The sequence below is a fragment of the Plecotus auritus genome, assembly GCF_963455305.1.
Source record: "Plecotus auritus genome assembly, chromosome: 3".
NCBI lineage: Eukaryota > Metazoa > Chordata > Mammalia > Chiroptera > Vespertilionidae > Plecotus > Plecotus auritus.
The window spans coordinates 163,480,026-163,505,595 of NC_137772.1; the positions used below are offsets into that span (position 1 = coordinate 163,480,026).

General features: G+C 42.1%; 1 protein-coding gene and 1 long non-coding RNA gene across 6 annotated transcripts in view; one reads left to right on the plus strand and one right to left on the minus strand.

Annotated features, from left to right (window-relative positions):
* The window catches only part of LOC308245198, a 111,442-nt gene extending 97,342 nt beyond the window's left edge, over positions 1 to 14,100 (minus strand). For 2 of the 5 annotated variants that reach the window (XR_013960227.1, XR_013960228.1), the window contains exon 1: positions 13,869 to 14,100. This is a non-coding gene — a long non-coding RNA (uncharacterized lncRNA). Of the gene's footprint in view, positions 1 to 10,105; positions 10,207 to 13,868 lie in introns of all 5 variants that reach the window. The other 3 variants (XR_013960229.1, XR_013960230.1, XR_013960231.1) reach the window with 3 other exon arrangements.
* Positions 14,101 to 14,113: 13 nt separating this feature from the next.
* Positions 14,114 to 25,570, plus strand: part of KICS2 (KICSTOR subunit 2) — a 34,157-nt gene continuing 22,700 nt past the window's right edge. The window contains exons 1-2 of the mRNA XM_080662076.1: positions 14,114 to 14,406; positions 23,884 to 24,169. Of these exons, the coding sequence (XP_080518202.1) occupies positions 14,172 to 14,406; positions 23,884 to 24,169 (521 nt within the window). The 5' untranslated portion in view covers positions 14,114 to 14,171. The remainder of the gene's footprint in view (positions 14,407 to 23,883; positions 24,170 to 25,570) is intronic.

Genomic DNA, 25,570 nt, shown 5'->3' on the forward strand with positions numbered 1-25,570 from the left:
TATTGACAGCAAGCTTCAAAACTTCATATGTCAAATTTTCTGAAGGTGTTAACATCATAGATATTTTTACGCTTAAAAATGTTGAGTTTTGTGCCCAAAAAAGGAGCATTTGCGGGAAGTTTTTTTAAAAATATATTTTATTGATTTTTTACAGAGAGGAAGGGAGAGGGATAGAGAGTTAGAAACATCGATGAGAGAGAAACATCGATCAGCTGCCTCCTGCACACCTCCCACTGGAGATGTGCCCGCAACCAAGGTACATGCCCTTGACCGGAATCGAACCCGGGACCCTTCAGTCCGCAGGCTGATGCTCTATCCACTGAGCCAAACCGGTTTCGGCTGTGGGAAGTTTTAATTCATTACTTTATTTTGAAGAAAAGTTCTGCTCAAAGTTATCATATACTTTGGGAAACTTATGGTGAACATGCTCCATCTCAAGATACTTGTGAACGCTGGTTTAAATGCTTTAAAAGTGATGATTTCGATGTGAAAGACAAAGAACATGCAGATCAACTGAAAAAGTGTGAAGACCAACAATTACAAGCATTATTGGATGAAGATGCGTGTCAAACTCAAAAGCAACTTGCAGAAAGATTAAACATTGCTCAGCAACAATTCCCGATAGTTTACAAGCAATGGGAAAGTTTTTAAAGGAAGGAAAATGGGTGCCACATCAACTGAACAAAAGACAAATGGAAAACCGAAAAGTCATCAGTAAAATGTTGCTTCAATGGCACAAAAGAAAGTCTTTTTTGCATCAAATTGTGACTGGCGATAAAAGTGGATTTCTTTTGAGAATCCCAAATGCACAAAATCATGGGGTGATCCAGGTCAACCATCAACATTGACTGCAAGGCCAAATCGCTTTGGAAAGAAGACAATGCTCTGAGTTTGGTGGGATCAGGAAGGTGCGGTGTATTATGAGCTTCTAAAACCAGGTGAAACCATTAATACTGATTGCTACAGAAAACAAATAATCCATTTGAACCTTTGATCGTGAAATGACCAGAATGTGCCAGAAGACACGGCAAAGTAATTTTGCTTCATGATAATGCACCATCACACACTTCAAAACCAGTTAAAGACACGTTAAAAGATCCTGCCTGGGAAGTATTAACCCACTCGTTGTATTAACCAGACCTTGCTCCTTCAGATTACCACTTGTTCCGATTGATGGTACATGCATTTTCTGAGCAGCACTTCAAAACATACGAAGAAATGGAAAATTGGGTCTCTGAATGGTTTGCCTCAAAACAAGAAAAGTTCTATTGGGACGGTATCCACAAATTACCTGAAAGATGGGGAAAACGTGTAGCTAGCGATGAACATTACTTTGAATAAAGCACTTCTGATGTTTCTCTTGAAATTATAGTGTTTTCTTTGATTACAAAATCCGCATTATTAACCGATACACCTGGTATAAACTAGCAGCTAAAAATAGCTATGTTTAAAAGTTATTTTTTTTCCCTGTTCACATGCTTTTTAACTTAATTCTTCTTTATCTGTATTTATGGCAACTTTTTTCTTGAGACTATCTGAACTACAAAATATAAAGTCAAAGTTTCAGAAATATTTTGCATTGTGCATAAGTAATTCATATGTTTGGGGATAATTCTACTTCCTTTTTTAAAACTTCATTGTCTACAATGTGATTCTTCAAAGATTCAGAAAAGCTACAAAATGATTTGTGATTTTCAGATTGCCTTATAAGAGATAGGGAACAGAATAAAAACTGGTTCCCTGTAGGAAACTCCCTATAGTATATGGCATTATCCATAGGCCAAGACCCTTTTACATGCACACAGCATAATTTTCCTAAAAGAAACCTTTCTGCATTCAGTCACAGGAGTAGATGCTTGAATAGTGACCACAGCTCTGCTTTAAGGATAAGAATCTTATCTCTGACTACAGGAAAGTTCCCAAAGGTGCTGATTGCTGATTTCTGTGAGGCAGCCCTAAATCACAGTTGAATGTCATCTCCAAAGGCAGGCAATATGGCAATAAGCACAGCTTCTTGTGAAGATGGATATTTCCCCTTGGATTGACCTCAATCTATATATCTATATATACCTTTCATAAGCCTGTTATATACTATGCAGAGCAATGGTCTAGGTACTATGAAAAATGTGATAAAACAAAATTAAACAAAATCAAGATTCTATAGGAACTTAGTATTTAAACAGCAAGGAAACTCTTGGTATATGGAAATAATAATTACAGAATAAAAAACAAAGTCCAATTCATTCACAGACATTCTAGAACTAGAATTATTTTTAAGATCATTCACTGATTTTAAGAGAAAACTGGAACTCCAAAGGGTCAGTAGTTACCTGAGGTTACACAGTGAATTAGTAGCAGAGACAGGAAGAGACCACAGGTATCAAGAGCTTTGTCTCCCTTACCATCCTATCTAATAAAAGAGTAATATGCAAATTAACCATCACTCCGTTACACCCACAAGCCACGCCCACCAGCCAATCAGGAGTGAGTATGCAAATTAACCCAACCAAGATGGCCACAGCCACAGAGTGAGCAGGAGGCTTGGGTTGCCCCCGGCAATGGAGGAAGCCAAGCTCCCGCAACCCTGGCCTGCCTTGGCCTCTGCTACAAAGTTTCAATTATAGAAGATAAATAAATCCCAGATACCAGGGCCTCTGCTTGGGTTGCCGGGGGGCATGGCTGGCCTGCAAACTACCACAGGCCCATCCATCGCCCAGGCCACCCCATGCCCCAAAGGAACCCCCACCCTGATATGGGACACCCTTCAGGGCAAACCAGCTGGCCCCCACCCATGCATCAGGCCTCTATCCTATCTAATCCTATCTAATAAAAGGGTGATATGCAAATTGACCATCACTCCAACACATAAGATGGCTGCCCCCATGTGGTCAAAGATAGCTGGCCCCATGTGGACACAAGATGGCTGCCACAAGATGACCAGCAGGGGAGGGCAGTTGGGAGGGACCAGGCCTGCAGGGGAGAGCAGTTGGCGGGCACCAGGCCTGCAGGGGAGGGCAGTTAGGGGTGACCAGGCCTGCAGGGGAGGGCAGTTAGGGGAAAACAGGCTGGCAGGGGAGCATTTAGGCATCAATCAGGCTGGCAGGGGAGTGGTTAGGGGGTGATCAGGCTGGCAGGCAGAAGCGGTTAGGGGCAATCAGGAAGGCAGGCAGGCGAGCAGTTGGGAGCCTGCAGTCCTGGATTGTGAGAGGGATGTCCGACTGCCCTACCGGGATCGGGCCTAAATGGGCAGTCAGACATCCCTCGAGGGGTCCCAGATTGGAGAGGGTGCAGGATGGGCTGAGGGACACCCTCCCCCCCGTGCACGAATTTCGTGCACCGGGTCTATAGTCTATGTATATAAAACCTTAATATACAAATAGACTGAATGGCGTAACAACCAAACAACTGAACAACTGGTCGCTATGATGTGCGCTGACCACCAGGGGGCATGCGCAGAACATGGTGGGTGTCGGCAGCAGGCAGCAGAGCCCGGAACATGGTGGGCATTGGCCACAGCGGGATGGTGGAGCAGGTGAGCGGGGGCGTCAGACCAAGGCAGGGCACCAGTCACAGTCATCGAGGTGAGACTCTGGTGCTTACTGAAAATTCATTGCTCCCATGCACTGTGGTCCTCCCAGGCACTTGCACCTGTTGTCGGCGCCAGAGCCACCACTCAAACCTGCTGCTGGTGCCCAATTGCTCGGCGCCATCAGCAGGTGCAAGTGGCAGTTGCCAGCCCTGATCGCCCCTCAGGGCTTCTCCACCTCTCCCTGCTCCAGAGGGGCTATCGGGGCAACAGCCACTGCTCACACCTGCTGATGGTGTCAGCCCCAATTGTTCCGCGCATCCACGGGTGTGAGCAGGGCTGGCACTGTCAGCATGTGGGAGCGGCAGCAGTGGGAGGGGGGCTTCCGGCAGACAGGGAACTGGGGACCGTGGCAGGAGGGGCTGGATGGAGACACAGAGGATGGGCCGAGACCTGCCCCTGTGCCCACTGCAGCCTCCTGGCCCACAGTTCCTTTCAAGGTGCGCGAATTCATGCACTGCCCCTAGTCTATACTAATAAAAGGGTAATATGCTAATTAGACCGGATAGACCAAATGTGGCGGGGGCTGAAGCGGAGGCTGAGGCGGAGGCAGTTAGGGGAAATTGGGCAGGTAGGAAAGAGTGGGTAGGGGCAATCAGGCCGGCAGGAGAGAGCGGTTGGGGCAATCAGGCTGGCATGGGAGCAGTTAGGGGCATCAGGCAGGCAGGCAGGCCGAGGCGGTTAGGGGCGATCAGGCAGGCAGAGGGGTTAGTGGTGATCAGGCAGGCAGGCAGAGGGGTTAGGGGCCATAAGGCAGGCAGGCAGATGACCGGTTAGGAGCCAGCGGTCCCGGCTTGTGAGAGGATGTGAGATCAGGCCTAAACTGGCAGTCGGACACTCCCTGAGGCGTCCTAGATTGCGAGAGGGTGCAGGCCAGGCTGAGGGACCCTACACCCCCATGCACAAATTTCGTGCACCGGGTCTCTAGTCTACATTAATAAAAGAGAAAGATGCAAACTGACCATACCTTCGTGACACCCACCAGCCAATCAGGAGTGTGTATGCAAATTAACCCAACAAAGATGGTGGGTTAATTTACATACGCAGGCGCTGAGCGGCCCAGGATGGGATGCTTGCGTCATCGCCATGGTGACAACTCAGGCATTTGGCACCACCCCAGCCACTCAGGGCCTTTGGGCAGCGTGGGAAGGCGGGGCCAGAGCAGAAAGAGGAGGCTCCGGGGGCAGAGCGGAAAGAGGCCACTCCGGGGCCAGAGTGGAAAGAGGCAGCTCCGGTGCCAGAGCGGAAAGAGGCGGCTCTGGGGCCAGAGCGGAAAGGCGGTGCTGGCAGCCAGGAAAAGGAAGGCCCATTCTTGCATGAATATTCGTGCATTGGGCTTCTAGTCTAACCTATCTAATAAAAGAGTAATATGCAAATTGACTGTCACTCCAAGACACAAGATGGCCGCCCCCATGTGGTCAAAGATGGTTGCCCCCGTGTGGACACAAGATGGCTGGCAGGGGAGGGCAGTTGTGGGCAGTTGGGGGTGACCAGGCCGGCAGAGGAGAGCAGTTGGGGAGACCAGGCCAGCAAGGGGGGGCAGTTAGGGGGGACCCAGGCCTGCAGGGCAAAGCAGTTGGGGGTGACCAGGCCTGCAGGGGAAGGCAGTTAGGGGCAATCGGGCTGGCCGGGGTGCAGTTAGGCGTCGATCAGGCTGGCAGTGGAGTGGTTAGGGGGTGATCAGGCTGGCAGGCAGAAGCAGTTAGGGGCAATAAGCAGAGGCAGGCGAGCGGTTGGGAGCCAGCAGTCCAGGATTGGGCCTAAACGGGCGGTTGAACATCCCTCAAGGGGTCCCAGATTGGAGAGGGTGCAGGCTGGGCTGATGGACGCCCACCCCCCCGCCATGCACGAATTTTGTGCACCAGGCCTCTAGTATATATAAAAGCCTAAGCGACTGTTCAACCATTCGATTGGTAGCTATGATGTGCACTGACCACCAGGGTGCAGATACTCAACGCACAGTCATGGAAACATGGAACAGACTGATGAATCTCAAAGGGAAGGGAGGAGGGGGGAGGGTGGGAAGAGATTAACCAAAGATCTTATATGCATACTAGAGGCCCGGTGCATGGATTCTAGTGGGGTCCCTTGGCCTGGCCTGCGGGGATCGGGCCAAAACCGGCCCAGTGCACAGATTTGTGCACTGGTGGGATCCCTCAGCCTGGTCTGTGGGGATCGGGCCAAAACCGGCAGTCTGACATCCTCTGAGGGGTCCCAGATTGGGAGAGGGCGCAGGCCAGGCTGAGGGACCCCACCAGTGCATGAATCCGTGCACCAGGCATCTAGTATGTAATAACTATCAAGAACCAATTCTATGCAAAGAAGTAGATAGCTGGAGATACACATGTAGGATACCTAGCACAGTGTCTGGAACCATTATCACAATCATCATCATCATAATGGTTAAGAGTATAAATTTTGGTATTAGCCAGACCTTGATGTGAGTCCTAGTTCTATCTCTTACTGTGTAACAGTAGGTAAGCTACTTACCTTCCTTAAGCTCCAGTTTCTTAATCTACAACATGGGAATAAAAATAGTGTCTACCTAATAGGATAGTTGTGAGGACTTTATATACACACATTTGAGTGTATATGTGTATATATAGAGACACTGTTTACATATTAGCTGTTCCATAGTATTAATCAAACTATTTAGGTATACAGAGAGTCAAATAAGGACACAATTATAGAGTATTGGAGGCACTTTTCTTTGCCATATCAAAAAGAAAGCCAGAAAGTTAATATTTACTGAGCTTTCACTATATACAGATATCAGCGTAAAAGAGTATGGAGCGAAGAAAATAGAACTTCTATTTAGGATGTTGTAAGATAGAAACTATTTATTATTCTCAACAAATATATACTGATTACCTACACAATGACAAGTAAAACTGAGATTCTACTTTCAAGGACCTTGCAGTCTAGCGGAGGAAAAATCCAGAGGGAAGGGGGGAGGGGAGAGGGTGAGAAGAGGGGTTAGGGTCAGGCAGAGGGGTTAGGGTCAAATTAGGCAGGCAGGCGAGTGGTTAGGGGCAATGAGGCAGGTAGTTAGAGTGGTTAGGGGCTAAGGAAACTCACAAAAGGTCAATCCATCCAGTCAGGTCTGATGGAGGTAGGAAAGGGAGTGGCAGAGAAAGTTTCTCAAATAAAAGTATAAGGAGTTGGCCAATGATGAGAAGAGGTGGAAAGAACTTAAAGCCACAAACCAGTTATGGTGGATGCTCCGAACTGGCTCTCAGCATCCATTCCAAAACCCGTAGTGTGCTTTCTGATACTGCAGGGGCCAAAGAAAACCTACATTTCCCCCAAATCCCTGCAGTAGGGTTCTGCTTGTGCCAATTAGAAGCACATGGAAGGTGGATCTCAGGCTGGAGTCATCTGCTTTGTTTCTGTTGGCAAACTCAGAGTGGACACACTGGGCTTTTTTGTAGCATTATTTCAGTCTAGGTAGTTGCAGGTGCAGCAGTGGCTTCCTGATCCTTGGGCCACAGCTACAGTGGTATGTTTCTGATCTCAACACTACCAGTGGAGTCCCCCGACTCCCCACCTTTCTGATTATTGCAGAGGTAGCAGCTGCCCCAGTAGACCAGTCTAGCAGTCTTGTCCTAGGAATCATTTCTGGAGGCCTCGCTAAGTGACCCTTCCTTTAACCTTCCCAGGGATTTTGTAAGCTCCTGATTCCTTGTATTAAATTCCTTTTTCCTTAAAATGGTGTGAGTGGTTCCTATACCTTGCACCTAATACACCAGTGGTCGGCAAACTGCGGCTCGCGAGCCACGGTTTGCCGCTCTGTTGACTAATGAGTTTGCCGACCACTGTAATACACTAACAGGTTACAAAAATGCACTATGTGCCATGAATAATACAGTTTGCAGGGGTCAGCAAACTTTTTCTGTATTGGGCCAAGATAGTAAATGTTTTCAGCTTTGTGGGCAACTTATAATCTTGATCTCCTTTTCCTCCTGCTCAGCATGAAGTACATTTACGTTGTTGTGCAAACATCTACAGAACGTTTTCATCTTGCAAAAATGAAAGTCTATTCTCCTTAAATAACAATTCCCCATTTCCCTCCCCCCCTACCGTCTGCCCCCTGGCAAACCACCATTTTACTTTCTGTCTATAAATATGACTACTCTAGATACCTCACATAAGTAGAACCATGCAGTATTTGTCTCTTTTGTAACTGGATTCTTTCACTTAGGACAATGTTCTCAAAATCCATGTTGTAAGCATGTAACAGTATTTCCTTCCTTCCTTCCTTCCTTCCTTCCTTTGAAAGGTTGAATAATATTCCATTTTTGTATATACACCATTTTCTTTATCCACTCAGCTTTTTATGGACATTTGGGTTGCTTCCACCTCTTGGCTATCATAAATAGTGCTGTTATGAACATGGATGTGTAAATATCTCTCCAAAATCCTGCTTTCAATTCTTTTGCATATATACCCAGAAGTGGGATTGCTAAAGCATATGATATTTCTATTTTTAATTTTTTGAGAAACCATCACACTGTTTTCCACAGGGGCTGTACCATTTTACATACTTACCAACAGTGCTCAAGGTTTCTAATTTCTCCATATCCTTGTCAACATTTGTTATTTTCTGTGTTTTGTTTTTTTTATTATAGTTATCCTAATGAGCGTGAAGTGATATCTCATTGTGGTTTTGGATTGCATTTCCCTATGATTAGTGATGTTGAACAGCTTTTTATATATGGCTGTCAACCATTTGCACAGTATTTTCTTTGCCCATTTTTAACTCTGGTTATATTTTTTGTTGTTGAGTTAGGAGTTCTTTATATATTCTGGATATGAACCCCTTTTCAACTAGATGATTTCCTTAGGTTGCTTTTTCACTCTGTTGCTGATGCCAGTCCAGTTTTAGTCTGTACTCACAAATGGAAATCTATTCTGGAGCAACTTGCAGACAGTCTGACCAGATCTGGAGTCATCTTCTACCCTAAAGACGCTAGTGGAAATGAGCCAGAGCATCTTTATTTTGGACACTTCGGGTCTTATGTACTCTGATTCCCTAGAATACTGAAAAGCATCTGCTTGCTTTCACTTTGAACCAGGAACCAGGACCAGCCTCACGACTGGTGAGTAAGAACGAGTCATGGAGGCAGGCTCACCAGATTCAGGTTTTGCATTGTCAAGTGCCTACCACTAGAAAGCTGAAATCAAACACAATTTCAATATCTATTTTTCCAATCTAACCCTGCTCCCTCCTACTTCAAATGTTAGTTCAGTGCAGCTTCTTTGATTCTCCATATTTATTTTGAGGTGATAAAATATTCCAACCCTAGAGACCTTAACGATTCCCAGTCAAACATACAGAGAGTTAATTCATGACATAGTCTAAAATGTAACCCAGTTTGCATAATACCGGCTCTAAAAAAACAAACAAAACAAAAGTACACACAAAAACCCAACTTGCTGATTTCTGTATTATTGGATAATGAATACCATGGCATGATGCATTTGCCAAAAAATCCTATTTGAAGAGATAAGATTCTGATTTATAAAAGATCTATTTTCTCTTCTAACTACTTGTCTTTTAGAAGAATACAGGAAGCCTCATATGCATTATTATTCTGATCCCTACAAGGAAAAGATAATGGGAAGGTTAAGGTAAGGACAGAGCTGCATATGGTCAAGAAGAAGAAATGCTGGGAATGCAGGACCCTAACTTCTCTTCTTCCCTAACTTTAATGTTAAGTTGTTGCTATTTAAGTATTTATGTACAATGATGTTCACCACTGCATTACTTCTAATCATGAATTTCAGCAACAGTGACATTTACAAATGACTTTAGCTGTAAAAAAACAGAAAACCCAAACACAAGTAGGTTACAATAGTTATTTTTCTAATTATAATAAGAAATTCAGAGATTGGTAGTTGCTGGCATTGATTCAAATGCTCAACAATCTCCAAGCCAAAAACCTTTAATTTTTTTTAACTTTTCCCTCATAAATGAAAGATGACTAATACAGCTCTAGCTATCTCATTCCTTAGAAAGCAGAAAAAAACAGGTAAGAGATGATACCAGTTTTGACTGTCCCATTTAATTTAGGAAGGCAAAATTTCCTGGAACTTCCCCCTTAATCTCAGAAATCTTTAGCTTACTTCCCAATGGCTGGGATTTACACCACCCATGTTGTTAATGAGGTTAGGAAAATGAAATAAATGAGAATATTTGTTTTTTTCCCATCCTAAAGGCAGGCAAGTGAGAGAGAAGTTGGAACTGTGTTGGTCTACTGAGTTTTAGGGTCTGCCACAGTGAAATCCAGGAAACAGAAAAATATCTAAGAATACAAGATTGACTGCCCTATGATTCCTATTAAATTGTGGTATAGAAGAACATGTAGTTGCCTGCAAAATTATTCATAAAATGCTATCCACTAAAAACATATAAAACAATAGATTAAAAAAGACATCAAATTTGTTGGAGTGGAATACATTTAGATCGATTTAAAAAATTTAAACAGATATGTTCAAAAAACAACAACTGGAACTTACATTCTGAAAATGTCGACTTAAGTTGGATTTTCCAGAAAACAGACTCTGAGACAGAGATTTGCATGCAGGTGCTTTATGGAGAGTGCTCTCAGGAACAGTACCTGTACGGAGGCAGCATTGGGCAGAGGGAGAAGGTAAACTGCAGGGCAGTTGCCACAGGGACTAACCAGTCACATAAATTCTAAAGCTGGATGTCCCAGATTGTCCCAATTGAGAGACTGTGCCTTTGTACCTCCACAATTGACCAGTCATTGGATTTGGCTTGCCCCCAGGGAGGGAATATAACCTAGGATGAGGTATTTTCTTTCACAGAAGGCAATTTTGGAGAGAAATTCAACTGTGAGCCATCAGCAGCCAACATTCCTGGCAGCTATATCTTGGGATCTGGGCAGCACACTACAGCATCCACCAGAATTGTCAACAGTGATTATCTCTGGTTTGGGGATTAAGGTTGGTTCTCTCTCTGTTAAATGTTTTCCAAATTTTCCATAATGAACATAGCGTTGTCCTAAGGATTCAGTGAATTAATTTATGTAAAGTACTAAGCACAATTCCTGAAATTTATTAAGTATTCAATAAATTTAGCTATAATTATTTTTATTTCAAAATATGCATCTACATATAAAACATTTTAAAGAGAAAAACATAAATGTAGAGATTGTCAAGAAAGTATGAAATAGAATTAAAATAATAACAGACCTTTCCTGTTTATTTTGACTTACTTTGTTTTATCTGTGAAATTCTGTTTTATGACATTTTTTCCTCCAGCATTGCCCAATAGAATTTTCTAAGGTGATGAAAATTTTGGTGTTTATGCCACCAAATACAGTAGCCTAGACACAGGTGGCTACTGAGATTTGAAATGTGCCTAGTGCAAATGAAGAACCAAATTTTAAATTTTATTTAGTTTCAATATATTTAAATGTAAATAGCCATATATTGCTAGTGGCTACCATACTGGACAATGCAGCTCTACATCAATACTAGGCAATGGTCAGAGACTAGATCTAACATAATTTTTCCTAAAGTTTGGATTAGTTCCTCAACTCACCCAGTATAATTCCCTAATCATGATTTCAAAATCACATTATATTTAGATGTGTAGAAAAACAAAATGAGAGTTAGTTAAATGAAAAATAAAAGTGGGTGTTTTTTTTTATCAGACTTTTCTATATGCAATAGGGAAAGCATTTAGTTGAAAGTTAGGTGCTTAAACGACTATTTAATATTGTATGGTATTCTTAGTAAATAATCTGAAAAGAAAATGAAAAAGGTGGTTCCATAGAAATTTCTGAGATATCAAGTTGCCAGACATGTGAGAGAGCCGCCTTGTAAATGGATTCTCCAGCTCCAAACAAGTCTTCAGATGACAACAGCCCCAGCCAACATCTGACTACAATTTTATGAGAAAGTGAAACAGAAATGCCCAATTGAGCCACTCTTTAATTCCTTACTCACAGAAATTGTGAGAGATTATTTTTATTGTTTCAAGCCACTAAGTTTTTTGATATGCAGGAATCAAATAGGTAACATATTATCAATAACAAACATTTATCGCTACTGTACAAAGTATCTTGCTTATGGGCTGAACCATATGATCATTCAAGGTAACCTCTTGCTTTATAAATTTAATGTTTTAACAGTTTGACATGTCATCAACTGTATATCTTTTCCTATAAAATTCTTATGAGACAAGAAGAATCAGCTAGTCAAATATTTAGCAAACATCCATTAAGTTCAAAGTGTTATTCTAGGTGCTCTGTTGATTAAAAGATACAATACCAATGATAACAATAACAATAATAGTAACAATGATAGGTATTACTGATACTTATTAAGCATCTACTTTGTCCTAAACACTGTTCTAGACACTGTATATGTACTCTCATTTAATCTTAATACTGTATTGTCAAATGTTTTCAAGAAAGTTCAGATCAAGTTACACACCATCTGCAATAGATAAGAACAGACTCACTGCATGTTTACCAGCACTTAAAAGAAAGTTTTTAAAAATCTGATAGGTGAAAAATAGAATAGTTTAATCTGCATTTCTATGATCACTAAATCTTGATATGTTCAGCATATTAAACATTTGTCTGACGTGTTACAAATATTTTCTCCCAAGTTGGTATAGCATTAAAAAAATAGGTTTTTATTGGGGTTTTTTTTTTAGCGTGAGAGGAAGAGAGAGGGAGAGGGAGAGAGAGAGAGGAACATCAATGTGAGAGAGAAACGTTGATTGTTTGGCTGCCTCCCATTTACTGGGACTAAACCTCAAACCTGGGCATGTGCCCTGACTGGGAATCAAACCTGTAACCTTATAGTGCACAGGATGATGCTCAACCAACTGAGCCACACTGGCAGGGCTAGTATATAGCATTTTCTTGATATTTTTATATAGTCAGGCCAATCTCTTCCTTTGTAATTTCTTCCAATTTTTATAAATAAAAGGTTCTTTTGTATCCCTAGATCAATTAAATTTTCAATTTTACTTTTGGTAATTTGTTTGTGGTTTTGTTTTTTTATACATGTAATTATTTTTCATTGCAGAATGCAGGGTAAAGTTTTCTTTTTCATAATCATGTCTCCTTCACTATTAATTGAATCAATTTTCCTTTCTCCACTGATTTATGATGCCACCTTTACTATCTGAGGAATTCTTATATTACTTGGGTATGCTTATGAGCTTTATAACTCTTTCATTGCCTGTTGGTTTTGGTGCTAGTAGTAGTACACCTTTTCAAAATTTTTATTACTGGCTTCTACTCATCAAGAACCATCATATTCCCTTCTAGGAAGCCTCCATTCTCCCCCCCCCCCCAATGATTGCTGCCTCCTTTTTCACCTTTATAACATATAAAATTCTGCCTTGTGTCACAGTTAACAGGGTTGATCATATCCAATTATATTCTTGAGAGCAGGGAATAGGTGTACTATATATTCATTAAAATTAAGCTATGGGATTTGCATTAAATACTGCATTGTCAAATGTTTTGTAGTAATGGCAAAACAGTTCTAGTTTGAAAAAAATGAAAATAGAAAATTCCCTCATTTGTCCAATAAATACCATTGTACTATCCATTATGAAAAGATAATAAAGGTGAGTGAACCCTATATTCTGCCTTAGGGAGTTTATCACTTAGTAGGGAGAAGAGGCATGTAAAAATATAGTATGATTAAGTAGCATTAAAAAAGCATGCAGAAAGAAGGAGAAAGGAAAAAACGAAGGTAGTGAGTAGTGGACATACCTATGGGCTGGGTATATGGTGTTTGTTAAATGTCAAAGGAATCTGCAATTAACCTGAATGACAAAGTGCACCAATTCAGATCTTTCAACAGAAGTCACAGTAATTTACTCTTCATTCTGAGACCTTTGTAAGGAAGCCTAATGCAGTTTGGGTAGTATGGGCAAGCTGAAGAGAAGCTCTGCTTGGAAGCTGTTAGCATGAACCTCAGATGACTAGAATGGGATACAGGTGGCAATTAACCCATAGTTTGTGATTGGGTGAAAATGAGACATGGCGATAAGATATAAACCTTCTAATCTGTAAACCACTTGCATGAGTTGGTTTAAAAGCTATGAGGACTGCCTCCTTGTCGTTTGGGAGTGAGCACAGTTCCAGGCACCAATCTCACAACCTCTCCCCGCCCCTGAGGCCCACAGAGAACCCAGGCCAGATGCTAGGGCAGGAACGACTGACGTCATGTAAACGTGACGTCATTAACACTGACGCGGTGCCACGGGAGGGGCCTCTCAGCTCACCTCAGAACGCGGTCAGCTCCACGGAGCAGCGAGTTGGGCACTTCGCGTTCTGTCCTGAGGGTCCGAATACTCAGAGCTGCGGGACCTGAAGCACCGAAGCTGCTCAGGAGCTGAGGAGCCGCCGCCTCCTTCCTTGGCCCTCACCCGCGCCCTCTAAGGCCCAGGCGCGGTCCCGGCGGCAGCGCGCTCCCCAGCCAGCCGCTGGCGGCGGTGACGCGCACGCACGCGGCGCGCACGTTTCTTGAGAACCCGGAAGTGCGAGGGAGAGCTGAGCCACGTGGGTGGAGCTGGAGCACGGCTCGCATGGGGGAGTCTATCCCGCTGGCCGCCCCGGTCCCGGTGGAACAGGCTGTGCTGGAGACATTCTTCTCTCACCTGGGTGTCTTCTCTTACGACAAGGCCAAGGACAATGTGGAGAAGGAACGAGAGGCCAACAAGAGCGCGGGGGGCAGCTGGCTGTCGCTGCTGGCGGCCTTGGCCCACCTGGCCGCAGCCGAGAAGGTCTATCACAGCCTCACCTACCTGGGGCAGAAACTAGGTACCTCCGCCCCGCCCCCCCGTGACCCTTGAGGAGGAAGGAAAGGGGGTATATTCCCCTGTCGGCAGTGCCTTGGGTTCCCTGTTTCTGTCACTTCTAGTTGCAGGTCCTACTCGGCGCTCCCAGATCTCCTCCCACTGTTCCCTTCCTTCCCTCGGCTTCCACAAACCCCGCCCACCGGCCGCCGCTGCGGATAGATTGGCGGATGGGGTGGATGCTTTTTGCCGGGCTGTGTCCCAAACCGATGGATGTATCTTTTGCCCAGTGCATGGATTGGTGCCATAAGTGAGAAGTTAACAAACTCTGTCCTCGCTCTTCTAACCAGTGACACTGCCGCCAGAGGAGCAAAAGTTGTTAATACCAACCTAGTTAGAGTTAATGAACACAATTGTCTGGCTTATTAAGGTTACGGCCCCTGAGAGTTACAGGTGGAGTCCTCTCTTTCCGTAGTCCCTCAATAAATATTTAATGAACTAAGAAGTAAATGAATACTGGACAGGAAAGGCAAGAAATATGCCTTAACACTAACTAGCAAGAGGGGATTTACAGGGAAAATGGTAAACACTCTTATCATCCCATGATAAAATCTCGCCCCTGAAAATAAGATGCAAGAGCAGGGGACTCTTTCCCCCCCCCCTACTTGGGAGTCTGTACTTGTTCTTCAATAAATCTCCATCTTTGCTATACCAAAAAAAAAGATGCAAGAGCAGATTCAATTAATTTAAACTAGCAGAAACAATATAAGTAGATCAGAAGGAAATAATACATGTAAAAGCCAAGGCCTATGCATACAAGGTATTACTACTTATAATTATTAGTAATAAATATGAATCACAGAGCTTTTAAAGTTGTTTTAGTTCTTTGGCCTATTTTAGACCCTTTAATTGTCAGAGGCACAGGTTCTGGTATGAACAAAGGATACATAAATATAGAATAGAAATGTAAAAATTGAGTGCAGATTCCATTTTGATTCCCCTCCACCCCCAATTTCCTTATATTGCCTGAAGGTGCCCATGTATGTACATCTTACTTTCAGTAAACACTAAAGGAGCAAGTCTTTCTGAGATCTTAACTTCTGCCTTAGCTATTCAAATAATAACTTGTTATTTACTATGTCGACTCATTGGCAAAAACTGGTCAGATAGTTTCACCTTGTACATTTTTTCTTCCCCTTTTTACAGTGGCACTTCTCACAGATTTCAATTGCTGTTGCAGTGTTATTAGTCCTCTTTTTTACATATTGGCAAATTGTGTACATGCAGTTGTGTGAGAGCCCAAACCAGAATACCTGCTTTTAAACTGTCAGATTGTATTTGTATCCATGATTTATTTAAAATTTTGTACATGTATTATGATTTACATATACTGTATATGTAAATGGGGAGGATTTTGACTGTAAAATTGAAGGTAGGTAATTTTCTGGCAGTTTTGTTGTTTATAGATTCCCCCTCCTCACGAAGTGTGAAGATTGACCCCAGTGCCATGATTCTTAATTTTTTAAGCTTATCTATGAGAATTTCATTAAACCTGTGGACTTATTCCTCAGAAAAATATATATGTAATACAATTTTGCATATAATCTTGAGAGCATTCAGTTAGATTTCCTAAAGCCTATTTATGCACCCCTATTTAAAAAGTTTGCTACTCTAGTTAAGTTGTATGTGCCTGGTTTTAGGTAAACAAAACTGGCTGTCCTGTGTATAAGATCATGTGTAAGACCATCATTGTCTCCAGCTTGGGTTCTGTGAAGTGGGCCATATTATGCATTGTGATTGGTTCTGCGTACACCCCACCTTGCATGGATGAGCTTGAGTACTATGCCTTGAAATTGACCCACAGGACATTTTACGCTGGGAAACATGGCCAGGCACTGTTCAGGCTCCCAGGTGACTTGTCACTTTTATTCACATGTATAGTAAATGTGTAGGTTCCAGATGTTAATTTTAACTTTGTAAATACCTTACAGTTTTTTGGTATTGGAATGTTTGTGATATCAACATGCTTATACAGTAAGACTTCATGATTATTGGGTTGACTTTCCATTTTCTTTTAGTCTTTATTGTTGAAAGTATTACATATGTCCTCCTTGTCCCCCTACCCTCCCATTGACCTCTTCTAGCCCTCCCCACCCCCCCTTCACCACCTTATTGTCTGTGTACATGGGTTATGCATATATGCGTACAAGTTCTTTGGTTGGTATCTTCCCATCCACCCACCCTCCCCCACCTCCCCTCTGAGATTCCACAGTCTGTTCTATGCTTCTATGTCTCTGGATCTATTTTGTTCATCAGTTTATTTTGTTCATTAGATTCCACATATGAATGAGATCATGAGATACTCTTCTTTCTGTGACTGGCTTATTTTACTTAGCATAATACTCTCCAGGTTCCTCCATGCTGTCTCAAATGGTAAGAGATCCTTATTTTTACTGCTGCATAGTATTCCATGGTATAAATGTACCACAGCTTTTTTATCCACTCATCTACTGATGGACACTTGGGCTGTTTCCAGATCTTAGCTATTGTAAATTGCATTGCCATGAACATAGGGGTACATACATTCTTTCTGATTGGTGTTTCAGGTTTCTTAGAATATATTCCTAGAAGTGGGATCACTGGGTCAAACGGCAGTACCATATTTAATTTTTTGAGGAAACTCCATACTGTTTTTCATAATGGCTGCACCAGTCTGCATTCCCACCAGCAGGTTCCCTTTTCTCCACATCCTCATCAGCGCTTGTCATTTGTTGATGGTAGCCATTCTTATGGGTGTGAGATGATACCTCATTGTTGTTTTAATTTGCATTTCTTTGATGATCAGTGACTGTTGAGCATTTTTTCATTTGTCTTGGCCATCTGTATATCCCCAACTCTCCATTTTCTTAAAAAATTGTGTTGCCATTTGAAACATTCTCATGTTCTTTAACTACTTTGCTAATCAATATATTTTTTATTGATTTCAGAGAGGGAGAAAGAGATAGAAACATCAATGATGAGAAGATCGTTGATCGGCTGCCTCCTGCATGCCCCCTAATGGGCATGGAGCCTGCAACCTGGGCATGTGCCCAGACTGGGAATCGAACAGTGACCTCCTGGTTCATAGGTCGACGCTAAACCACTGAGCCACACTGGCCGGGCTCTATGGTTTTCTTTCTTTGTTGTCTTTTTTTAATATATTTTTATTGATTTCAGAGAGGGAGAGATAGAAACATCAATGATGAGAGACTCATTGATCGGCATGCCCCACATTGGGGATCGAGCCCGCAACCCGGGCTTGTGCCCTTGACCAGAATTGAACCCGGGACCCTTCAGTTCACTGACTGACGCTCTGTCCACTGAGCCAAACCAGCTAGGGCTCTATGGTTTTCTTTAGAAAGCAAAACAAAAAGTTTATATGTATTTTTAAACATTTAAAACATGGTTCAAAAAAGTGAGTCTTTTTGACCTCACTCTGTAACTGGTGTTTATTGGTGACCTTAGCAGTGAATCCTGATTACAGATGTCTTTTGGACAAAGGACAGACCTGACAGGGAGCTTTCTGTTTTGGTCTTGGCTCACTGGTGAAAAACTCTGGGTGGAGCCCTTATCTTGGAGCCTTCTCTTCCCTTGGAAGGGAGAATATCTCTTTTTGGGGAAGGATCAGTGACTCAGCGCTTGTGGAGGATTTTAGAAAGTCATACTTTTGTTCCCTTTGTTTCATTACTAGAGAGTTTCCTCAACCTCTGGTTGCTGGAATTTAGTGTGGTAGAAAATGACTTACCTTGAGAACTGACATTTAAAAATTATCAAGAAGTTGTAGAATAAAATACCCAATTAGATGTTTTACATGCTCCTTGAATATACTTATACCTTGAAATTTCATGTGTGAGATAGACTGTTGAAATTTTGAGAAATAATGAGCACTCATAAATTAAAATATTCATATTTTATAAATTCAAAAAATTGAAAAGAGAAAGAATTCTGGTATCTCTGGAAGGCTAATCCTCATTGGATATTCCTAACAAGGCTAGTCAATAAATAGGATTATGCTCCTGAGAGCTTTGAGAAGAGAGGGCTGGATAAAGAAATGGCATTGGTGGTCTGTCCCTTCCTTATAAGTGTTACTTTACTTGTTTTCACATACTAGTGATTGATGTTTATTGATAAGCTTTTAAAGATATTTTTTGTTTTCATGTCATGCTTAACTCCGCTAGGTAAGGGTAATCTGATGAAAGAAGGTATCAGGAAGGCCACACTGTTTAACACTGGAAGTGAGTACAGAGTTGAGGTCACCTCGCTCTGTCAAATAGCTATTCTTTTTACAGGACTTGAAACTCCCAATTTACCATAGTTTCAGAGGCCCAATTATGCAGTATTGAGCGTTTTCTTATATCAGTTATAAATGGAAGGGAAAGAGGTTAGCATGATTGAATATGTGCTTTGCTCTAGGTACATTACATACTAAATGTTACTTAATTTGCCTTTTTAGCAGCTTTATTACTAATTCTGCATTTAAAACAATAACCAAGGTTCAAAGTAGCTAAATCATTCCCACATCACACAGCTTTCAAGTATGGAAGCTGGGATTTAGAACCAAGTTGGTCAGACTGTCAGCGCTTTTAGGTCTTAAATGATACTCTTATTACCTTCCTAACCTAAGAAATTTTGTCCTAGACCTTGGCACAGAGGTCTATTTATTCTGTACCATCACTTTACAAAATCTGCAAAGCTAGACCAAGTGTGGGCATGGAAGGAAGGCAAACCCTCCAAGGTACAGTCCTGAATGGGATGTTGGTGTCAGGTTCAATCCACCTATACCTATGGATTTTGCTGCTATTAGGAGAAATGATGTGAATGTTAGTCAATCTGTTTAAGCAATAAATTGGAGAAAATAGTTTTTAAGTGCCAGTTGTTTGTCTGTGGAACCAATAGTAAGTAGGGTGACCAACCTTCTAGATTTGCCTAGGACTGATGGGGTTCCTTGGACATGGGATTAAGGAAGTATTTACCAAGAATAACATTTTCAGTGCTACAATCTGGAAAGTCATGGATAAACTGGGACAAGGTGGTTACCATAGTAGTAAGGGCTATAAGTTCATTTATTCTTTCTTCCTGCCTTCCTTTCTTTCTTTTTTTTTTTTTTTTTTTTGCGGGGGAGGGGAGATAAAATACCATAGGCCAAAAAAAGTGATTTAATATCCACCCACATCCTCACCTTCAAGTAATAGCATTCTGGGACTTAAACTATTCTTCCAATTCGGAATCCTTCTGTTTTGTCTTCTGATAAAAGGAGAGTTCAAGTGGATTGAAGGTCATCAAAAACAAAAACCTGGCCAAGGGATCATCACTTGTTTTTTTTACATTTTCACTGCCATGAAACTGTCCATTTTTCTGTGTCCTCCAATCCAAACAGATAGTCACGGCCACTTATAAAATGAAGGATATAAACTAGGATATGTTGACTGTTTTAGTGAACAGAATTTGTGAAGTGCCTTTATTGCATTTGATTGACTTCTGACATTTCACTTTCCCAGATTATAGGAAAGATCTGTGTATGTGGTTGTTTATTTTTTTTACATTTTTTATTTTTCAGTTACAGTTGACATACAATATTATATTAGTTTCAGGTGTACATCCAGTGATTCGACATTATATAACTTACTAAGTGATCATCCCAATAAATCTCCTCATCTGACATTATACATAGTTATTAGAATATTATTGACTATATTCCATATGCTGTACTTTACATCTCCATGACTATTCTGTAACAATCAATTTGTACTTCCCAGTCTCCCTCCCAGCTAATAACCATCAAAATGTTCTCTGTGTCTATGAGCTTGTTTCTGTTCTGATTGTTTATTTTGTTTTTTAGATTCAATTGCTAATATGTATGTATGTAATTATTGCCATTTTATTGTTCATATGTTTTATGTATTTTTTTCTTTTTCTTCTTAAAGGAGACTAACATTTCATGTAATGCTGGTTTGGTGGTGATGAACTCCTTTGGCTCTTTCTTGTCTGGAAAGCTCTTATATGTCCTTTGATTCTTCATGATGGCTTTGCTGGGTAGAGTAATCTTGGCTGTAGGTCCTTGCTTTTCATCACTTTAAATATTTCTTGCCAATCCCTCTGGCCTGCAGAGTTTTTGTTGAGAAATCAGCTGACAGTCCTGACCGGTTTGGCTCAGTGGATAGAGCGGCAGCCTGTGGACCGAAGGGTTCGATTCCGGTCAAGGGCATGTACCTTGGTTGCAGGCACATCTCCAGTAGGGGGTGTGCAGGAGGCAGCTGATTGATGTTTCTCTCTCTTGTTTCTAACTCTCTATCCCTCTCCCTTCCTCTCTGTAAAAAATCAATAAAATATATTAAAAAAATAAAAAAAGAAATCAGCTGACAATCTTATGGAAGATCCCTTGTAAGTAACGAACTGCTTTTCTCTTGTTGCTTTTAAGATTCTCTGTTTGTTTTTAACCTTTTGCATTTTAATTATGATGTGTCTTGATGTTGGCCTCTTTGGGTTCATCTTGTTTGGGACTCTGCACTTGCTGGATTTTTATGTATGTTTCCTTCATCAAGTTAGGGAAGTTTTTCCATAATTTTTTTTTTAACATAGGTTTTCAATTCCTTGTTCTCTCTCTTCTCCTTCCAGCAACCCCATGATACTAATGTTGGTATGCTTGAAATTGTCCCAGAGACTCCTTACACTATCCTCATTTTTTTTTTTTGATTCTTTTTTCTTTTTGCTGTTCTGATTGGATGTTTTTTTGCTTCCTTATATTCCAAATTGCTGATTTGATTTTTGGTTTCATCTATTGTACTGTTGATTCCCTGTAAATTATTCTTCATTTTAGTTAGTGTATCCTTAATTTCTGACTGGTTCATTTTATGGTTTCCATGTCCTTTAATATGTTGTTGGCATTCTCACTAACAACCTTATAACCAGTGTTTTGAACTCTACATCTAATAGATTGCTTGACTCCATCTTGTTTAGTTCTTTTTCTGGAGTTCTGTTCTTTCATTTGGGATATGTTTCTTTGTCTCCTCATTTTGGCAGCCTCCCTCTGTTTGTTTCTATGTATTAGGTAGACCTACTACATCTCCTGGACTTGGAAGAGTGGCCTGATGTAGTAGGTGTCCTGTAAGGTCCAGTGGCACAGCCTCCCCATTCAACCAAGCTGGGCATTCCCAGTGTGTGTCCTCCCACCCCCCATCAATGGGAGGGATTTACCCCCAGGCCAATTAGCTGCAAGGACTGGCTTTGATCAACCCACCCCTGTGGAGGATCAGCTGTGCAAGGGCCCACTTCATAGATCCGAGCTTACTTCAGCAGGGCTCTGGTGTCTGCTGAGTCTGCCCCTTGAGTTTGATGCTTGTGGATGGTGTTTCAATGTGGTCTGAAGCTGTCCACTGGGTGTGCTGGCTCTGGATCCTCCCTGGAGTTGCAAGCCAAGGTCAACTGCTGCCTGCCTGAGTTCTGCCCGGGGCCACCCAGCATAAGCTATAAAGCCATCTGCAGATGTCTGCTACTTGTGCTGGGCTTGGAGGTGCCCAGGCAAGGCCAGCTGCTGCTAGTGCTGGGCCCAGAGGCACTTAGTGAGAGGTAAGGGGCACACTGAGGCCAGATGCTGTTTTGAGAGATTATATAGGAAAGTCTAAAGCCTGAGCCAAGACAGGCCATATGGAAAAGTCACTGGAAACAGCTTGGGTGGGGCAAGATCTCAGGGAATCACTAGGATAGGGCAAACAGTGTGAGCAAGGTTGATGGAGACTCAGATATGGCACTCTCCTGCTGGCTCTGATGGGGGAGGGCTCAGAAAAGAAACAATGGCCTCTGCCAGCACTTCTGTCTGGGAGAAAGCTGCCCCCTCCAGCTCTCGTCCTGATGCCAGACAATTCAGTTTCTCCCCGTATATTCCTGGTGCCTTTCCAGATGCTGCCCCAGTGCTAGAACTCAGAGAGAGTGAGTTCAAGTCTGTGTGAGGGCCCTTTAAGAGGAACTGCCTGGGACTCCAGCAGCCTTCTGTCTCACTCAGCCTCAATCCCTGCTGGTTTTTACAATCAGAAAGTATGGGGACCTCCCTTCCTGGCACTGGAACCTTGGGCTGGGGAGCCTGGTGTGAAGCTGGGATCCCTCGTTCCTCAGGGGAGATCTCTGCAGCTGAGATATCCCTCCCGATTTTTATCCAGCACACGTGAGTGTGGGACCAGCCTGTGTCTCCGTCCCTCCTACCAATCTCAGTGTGGTGTCTCCTTTATATTCTTAGTTGTAGGATTTCCATTCAGCTAAATTTCAGGTGGTTCTAAATGATGGTTGTTCTGTAGTTTAGTTGTAATTTTGATGTGGTTGTGGGAGGATGCAATAACACATTTATCTACACCACCTTCTTAACTAGAAGCCCAGATTCATTTCTTGAATCATAAGCTGGACAATGAATTAAAAACAACTTTGTGAAATCTTCCATTCATTAAGAGGTTATTTTTACAAATGCCTTGATAAATAATTTTCACTCCTAACTGATATCTTAGAATAGTAATAAATTCACTCATTAAAGCCTTCTGTGTATATCAATAGAAAATTTAAACTGTCACTCATCTCTGAGTTTTTTTATATTTCCTAAGAATTACAGTTTTAAACTTGTCCTGTTTCTCTTCATTTTCCTAATGTCTTGCCTCTGACCCTTTGGTAGCAGAATTGCTTAACGCAACATTTGTGAAGCTGGCTCTATAATTTTCAGAAATATAGTTGATCGTGTATTAATATAGAAGTAAGGAAATTATATCTATGCCATTTGATCCTTTTTGATTGTTGAAAAGGATATATTTGGTCTTATATTTTGCTGATTTCCTTTGGAACCACTGAGTTACAGTAGCAGTTATTTATAATTGCTTGTTGCTCTTGGTGATTCACAACGTGCTGCTTATTAAAACCTATATTGTCAACTTTGTTAAGAGTACTAAGCTGTTCTTTTTTCCCCTGAGAGCCAGTAGCCTGTGTTCTTATATGAGGGAGATCTATGTGTATTTTCCATTTTCTGGTTTGAAAGATAAGATTAAAAGATGAGATTCAAAGGAAAATGTAACTCTAAAGCAGAAATAAAATTTGCTGATTTACTAGGAATAACAACAGTTTTTCATAATTGGGTGTTCTCGTTTGTTTCAAATATATTTATGTGTTAGGAGGGCTTTTTCGATCTAGGATAATTATTCTCTGAAATGAATCTGAGTCCTCATTAAAGTGGGAATTGGTGTGTGGGTAAGGAAACCAATGATAGGTCCATTGCTACACTAATGAGTGGTACCAGGCAATCATTTAACTCTCCAGTGAAATTATCAACCTCAAAATATTTAAATTCTAAGCATAGAAGTTAGAGAATATGGTAGATGTAAACTCACTGAGCTCAGCAGTTCAGATCCTTTCCTTTTGAATGCTGAGAGGTATTTTGTACTTCTGCTTTCTCTTCCTTACCTGTCATGTGCTTATGTCATTTGCCTACCAGGGGGCCAGTCTTTCTTCAGCAGGAAGGACTCCATCCGCACTATCTATACTTCCCTGCATAACGAGCTGAAGAAGGTAGTGACTGGCCGTGGCACCCTGGGAGGGACCGCTCCTCACGTGGAAGAACTCCTTTCCCACCTGTCAGAGCAGCTCTGCTTCTTCGTTCAGGCGCGGATGGAGATTGCAGACTTCTATGAGAAGATGTACACCCTCAGCACACAGAAGTTCATCAATGCTGAAGAGCTCGTTGGCCTTTTGGACACCATCCTCAAGAAATACAGCTCCAGGTCAGTGTAGGTGAAGAAGGAGGGAGGGATAGAATGTGGCAGCCTCTGGATCTCACGCAGACTCTCAGTTTTTCCCCAAACTCTTATAAAGATCTATGATGAAAAAACAAAGGAGAATAGCACTATTTCATTTTGTATAGATTAATTAATTGACAAGTATGCATTTGGCACCTTCTTTGGGCTAGTTAACACCATCCTGGATGGATACTTCTCTAAGCAATAGTGAAAGACCAATAATGAAATAAGTTTTAAAAGATGTATTTTTTTTTAATATTTTTTATTGATTTTTTACAGAGAGGAAGGGAGAGGGATAGAGAGTTAGAAACATTGATGAGAGAGAAACATTGATCAGCCGCCTCCTGCACACCCCCAGTGCACACCCCCCACTGGGGATGTGCCTGCAACCAAGGTACATGCCCCTGACTGGAATCGAACCCGGGACAGCTTCAGTTCGATTCCAGTCAGGGGCATGTACCTTGGTTGCAGGCACAGGCTGACGCTCTATCCACTGAGCCAAACCGGTTTCGGCTAAAAGATGTATTATAAAATGAGTTTATACAATCAGAAGAGAATCTGATATAATAGAAGGCTAATATGCAAATTATCCCCTCGACCGGGAGTGTGACCAGGAATTCAACCAGAGGGTGGGGCTGGCCAGCCAACTTCCCAAAGCCCTTCCCCCTGGCTGGCTCCGCCCCTGATTGGCCCCCTCCACCCCGATCAGGGGCGGGGCTGGCCAGCCAACCTCCCATGTCCCCTCTCCCCTGCCAGCCAGATCCCACCTGTGCACGAATTCATGTATTGGGCCTCTAGTTATCTATAATATAATGTGATTTTTTAACAAACCACTATTTGAATAAATGCCCTTTCAAAGTAATCACCTTGGTGCGTTATCCACTTATTCCTTTCATGTACCTGTTACGTAACATGTGTTAGAAACTCCTGTATAATTGCTTTTGGCCTAGTGATTACTTTGAAGGATACCCCTCTTTCGGATATATAACTTCCTGTATGTTTGCCTAAAAGAGAAAGGTAGATAAGTTAACTTATATTCCCAAATGAAGGATAATACTTATCTGATCAATGATCTGGGGAAGGGAGGCAAAGTGGGGGGATTTAAAGAGGTTTCATGGAAGACGTAGAATCAGAGATGACTTTTAAGGGCAGGTAGGGTTTTAAAAGCAAAGGTAGGAAAGAAGGGAGCAGATGCTTTGAGATGATAAGGTGAGTTCAGAATACTGAAAGGCCACAGAGTGAGGTACCTGCTGGTCTCTCTTCTGAAACCCTCTTGTCCTAGCTATCTACTCAGTCAGTTAAGTCTTAGTTCAAATGTCAGGGAAGCCTTCTCTTCTATCCTACCCTTAGTCACTCTTCTGTTCCCCTGATTTATTTTCTTCACAT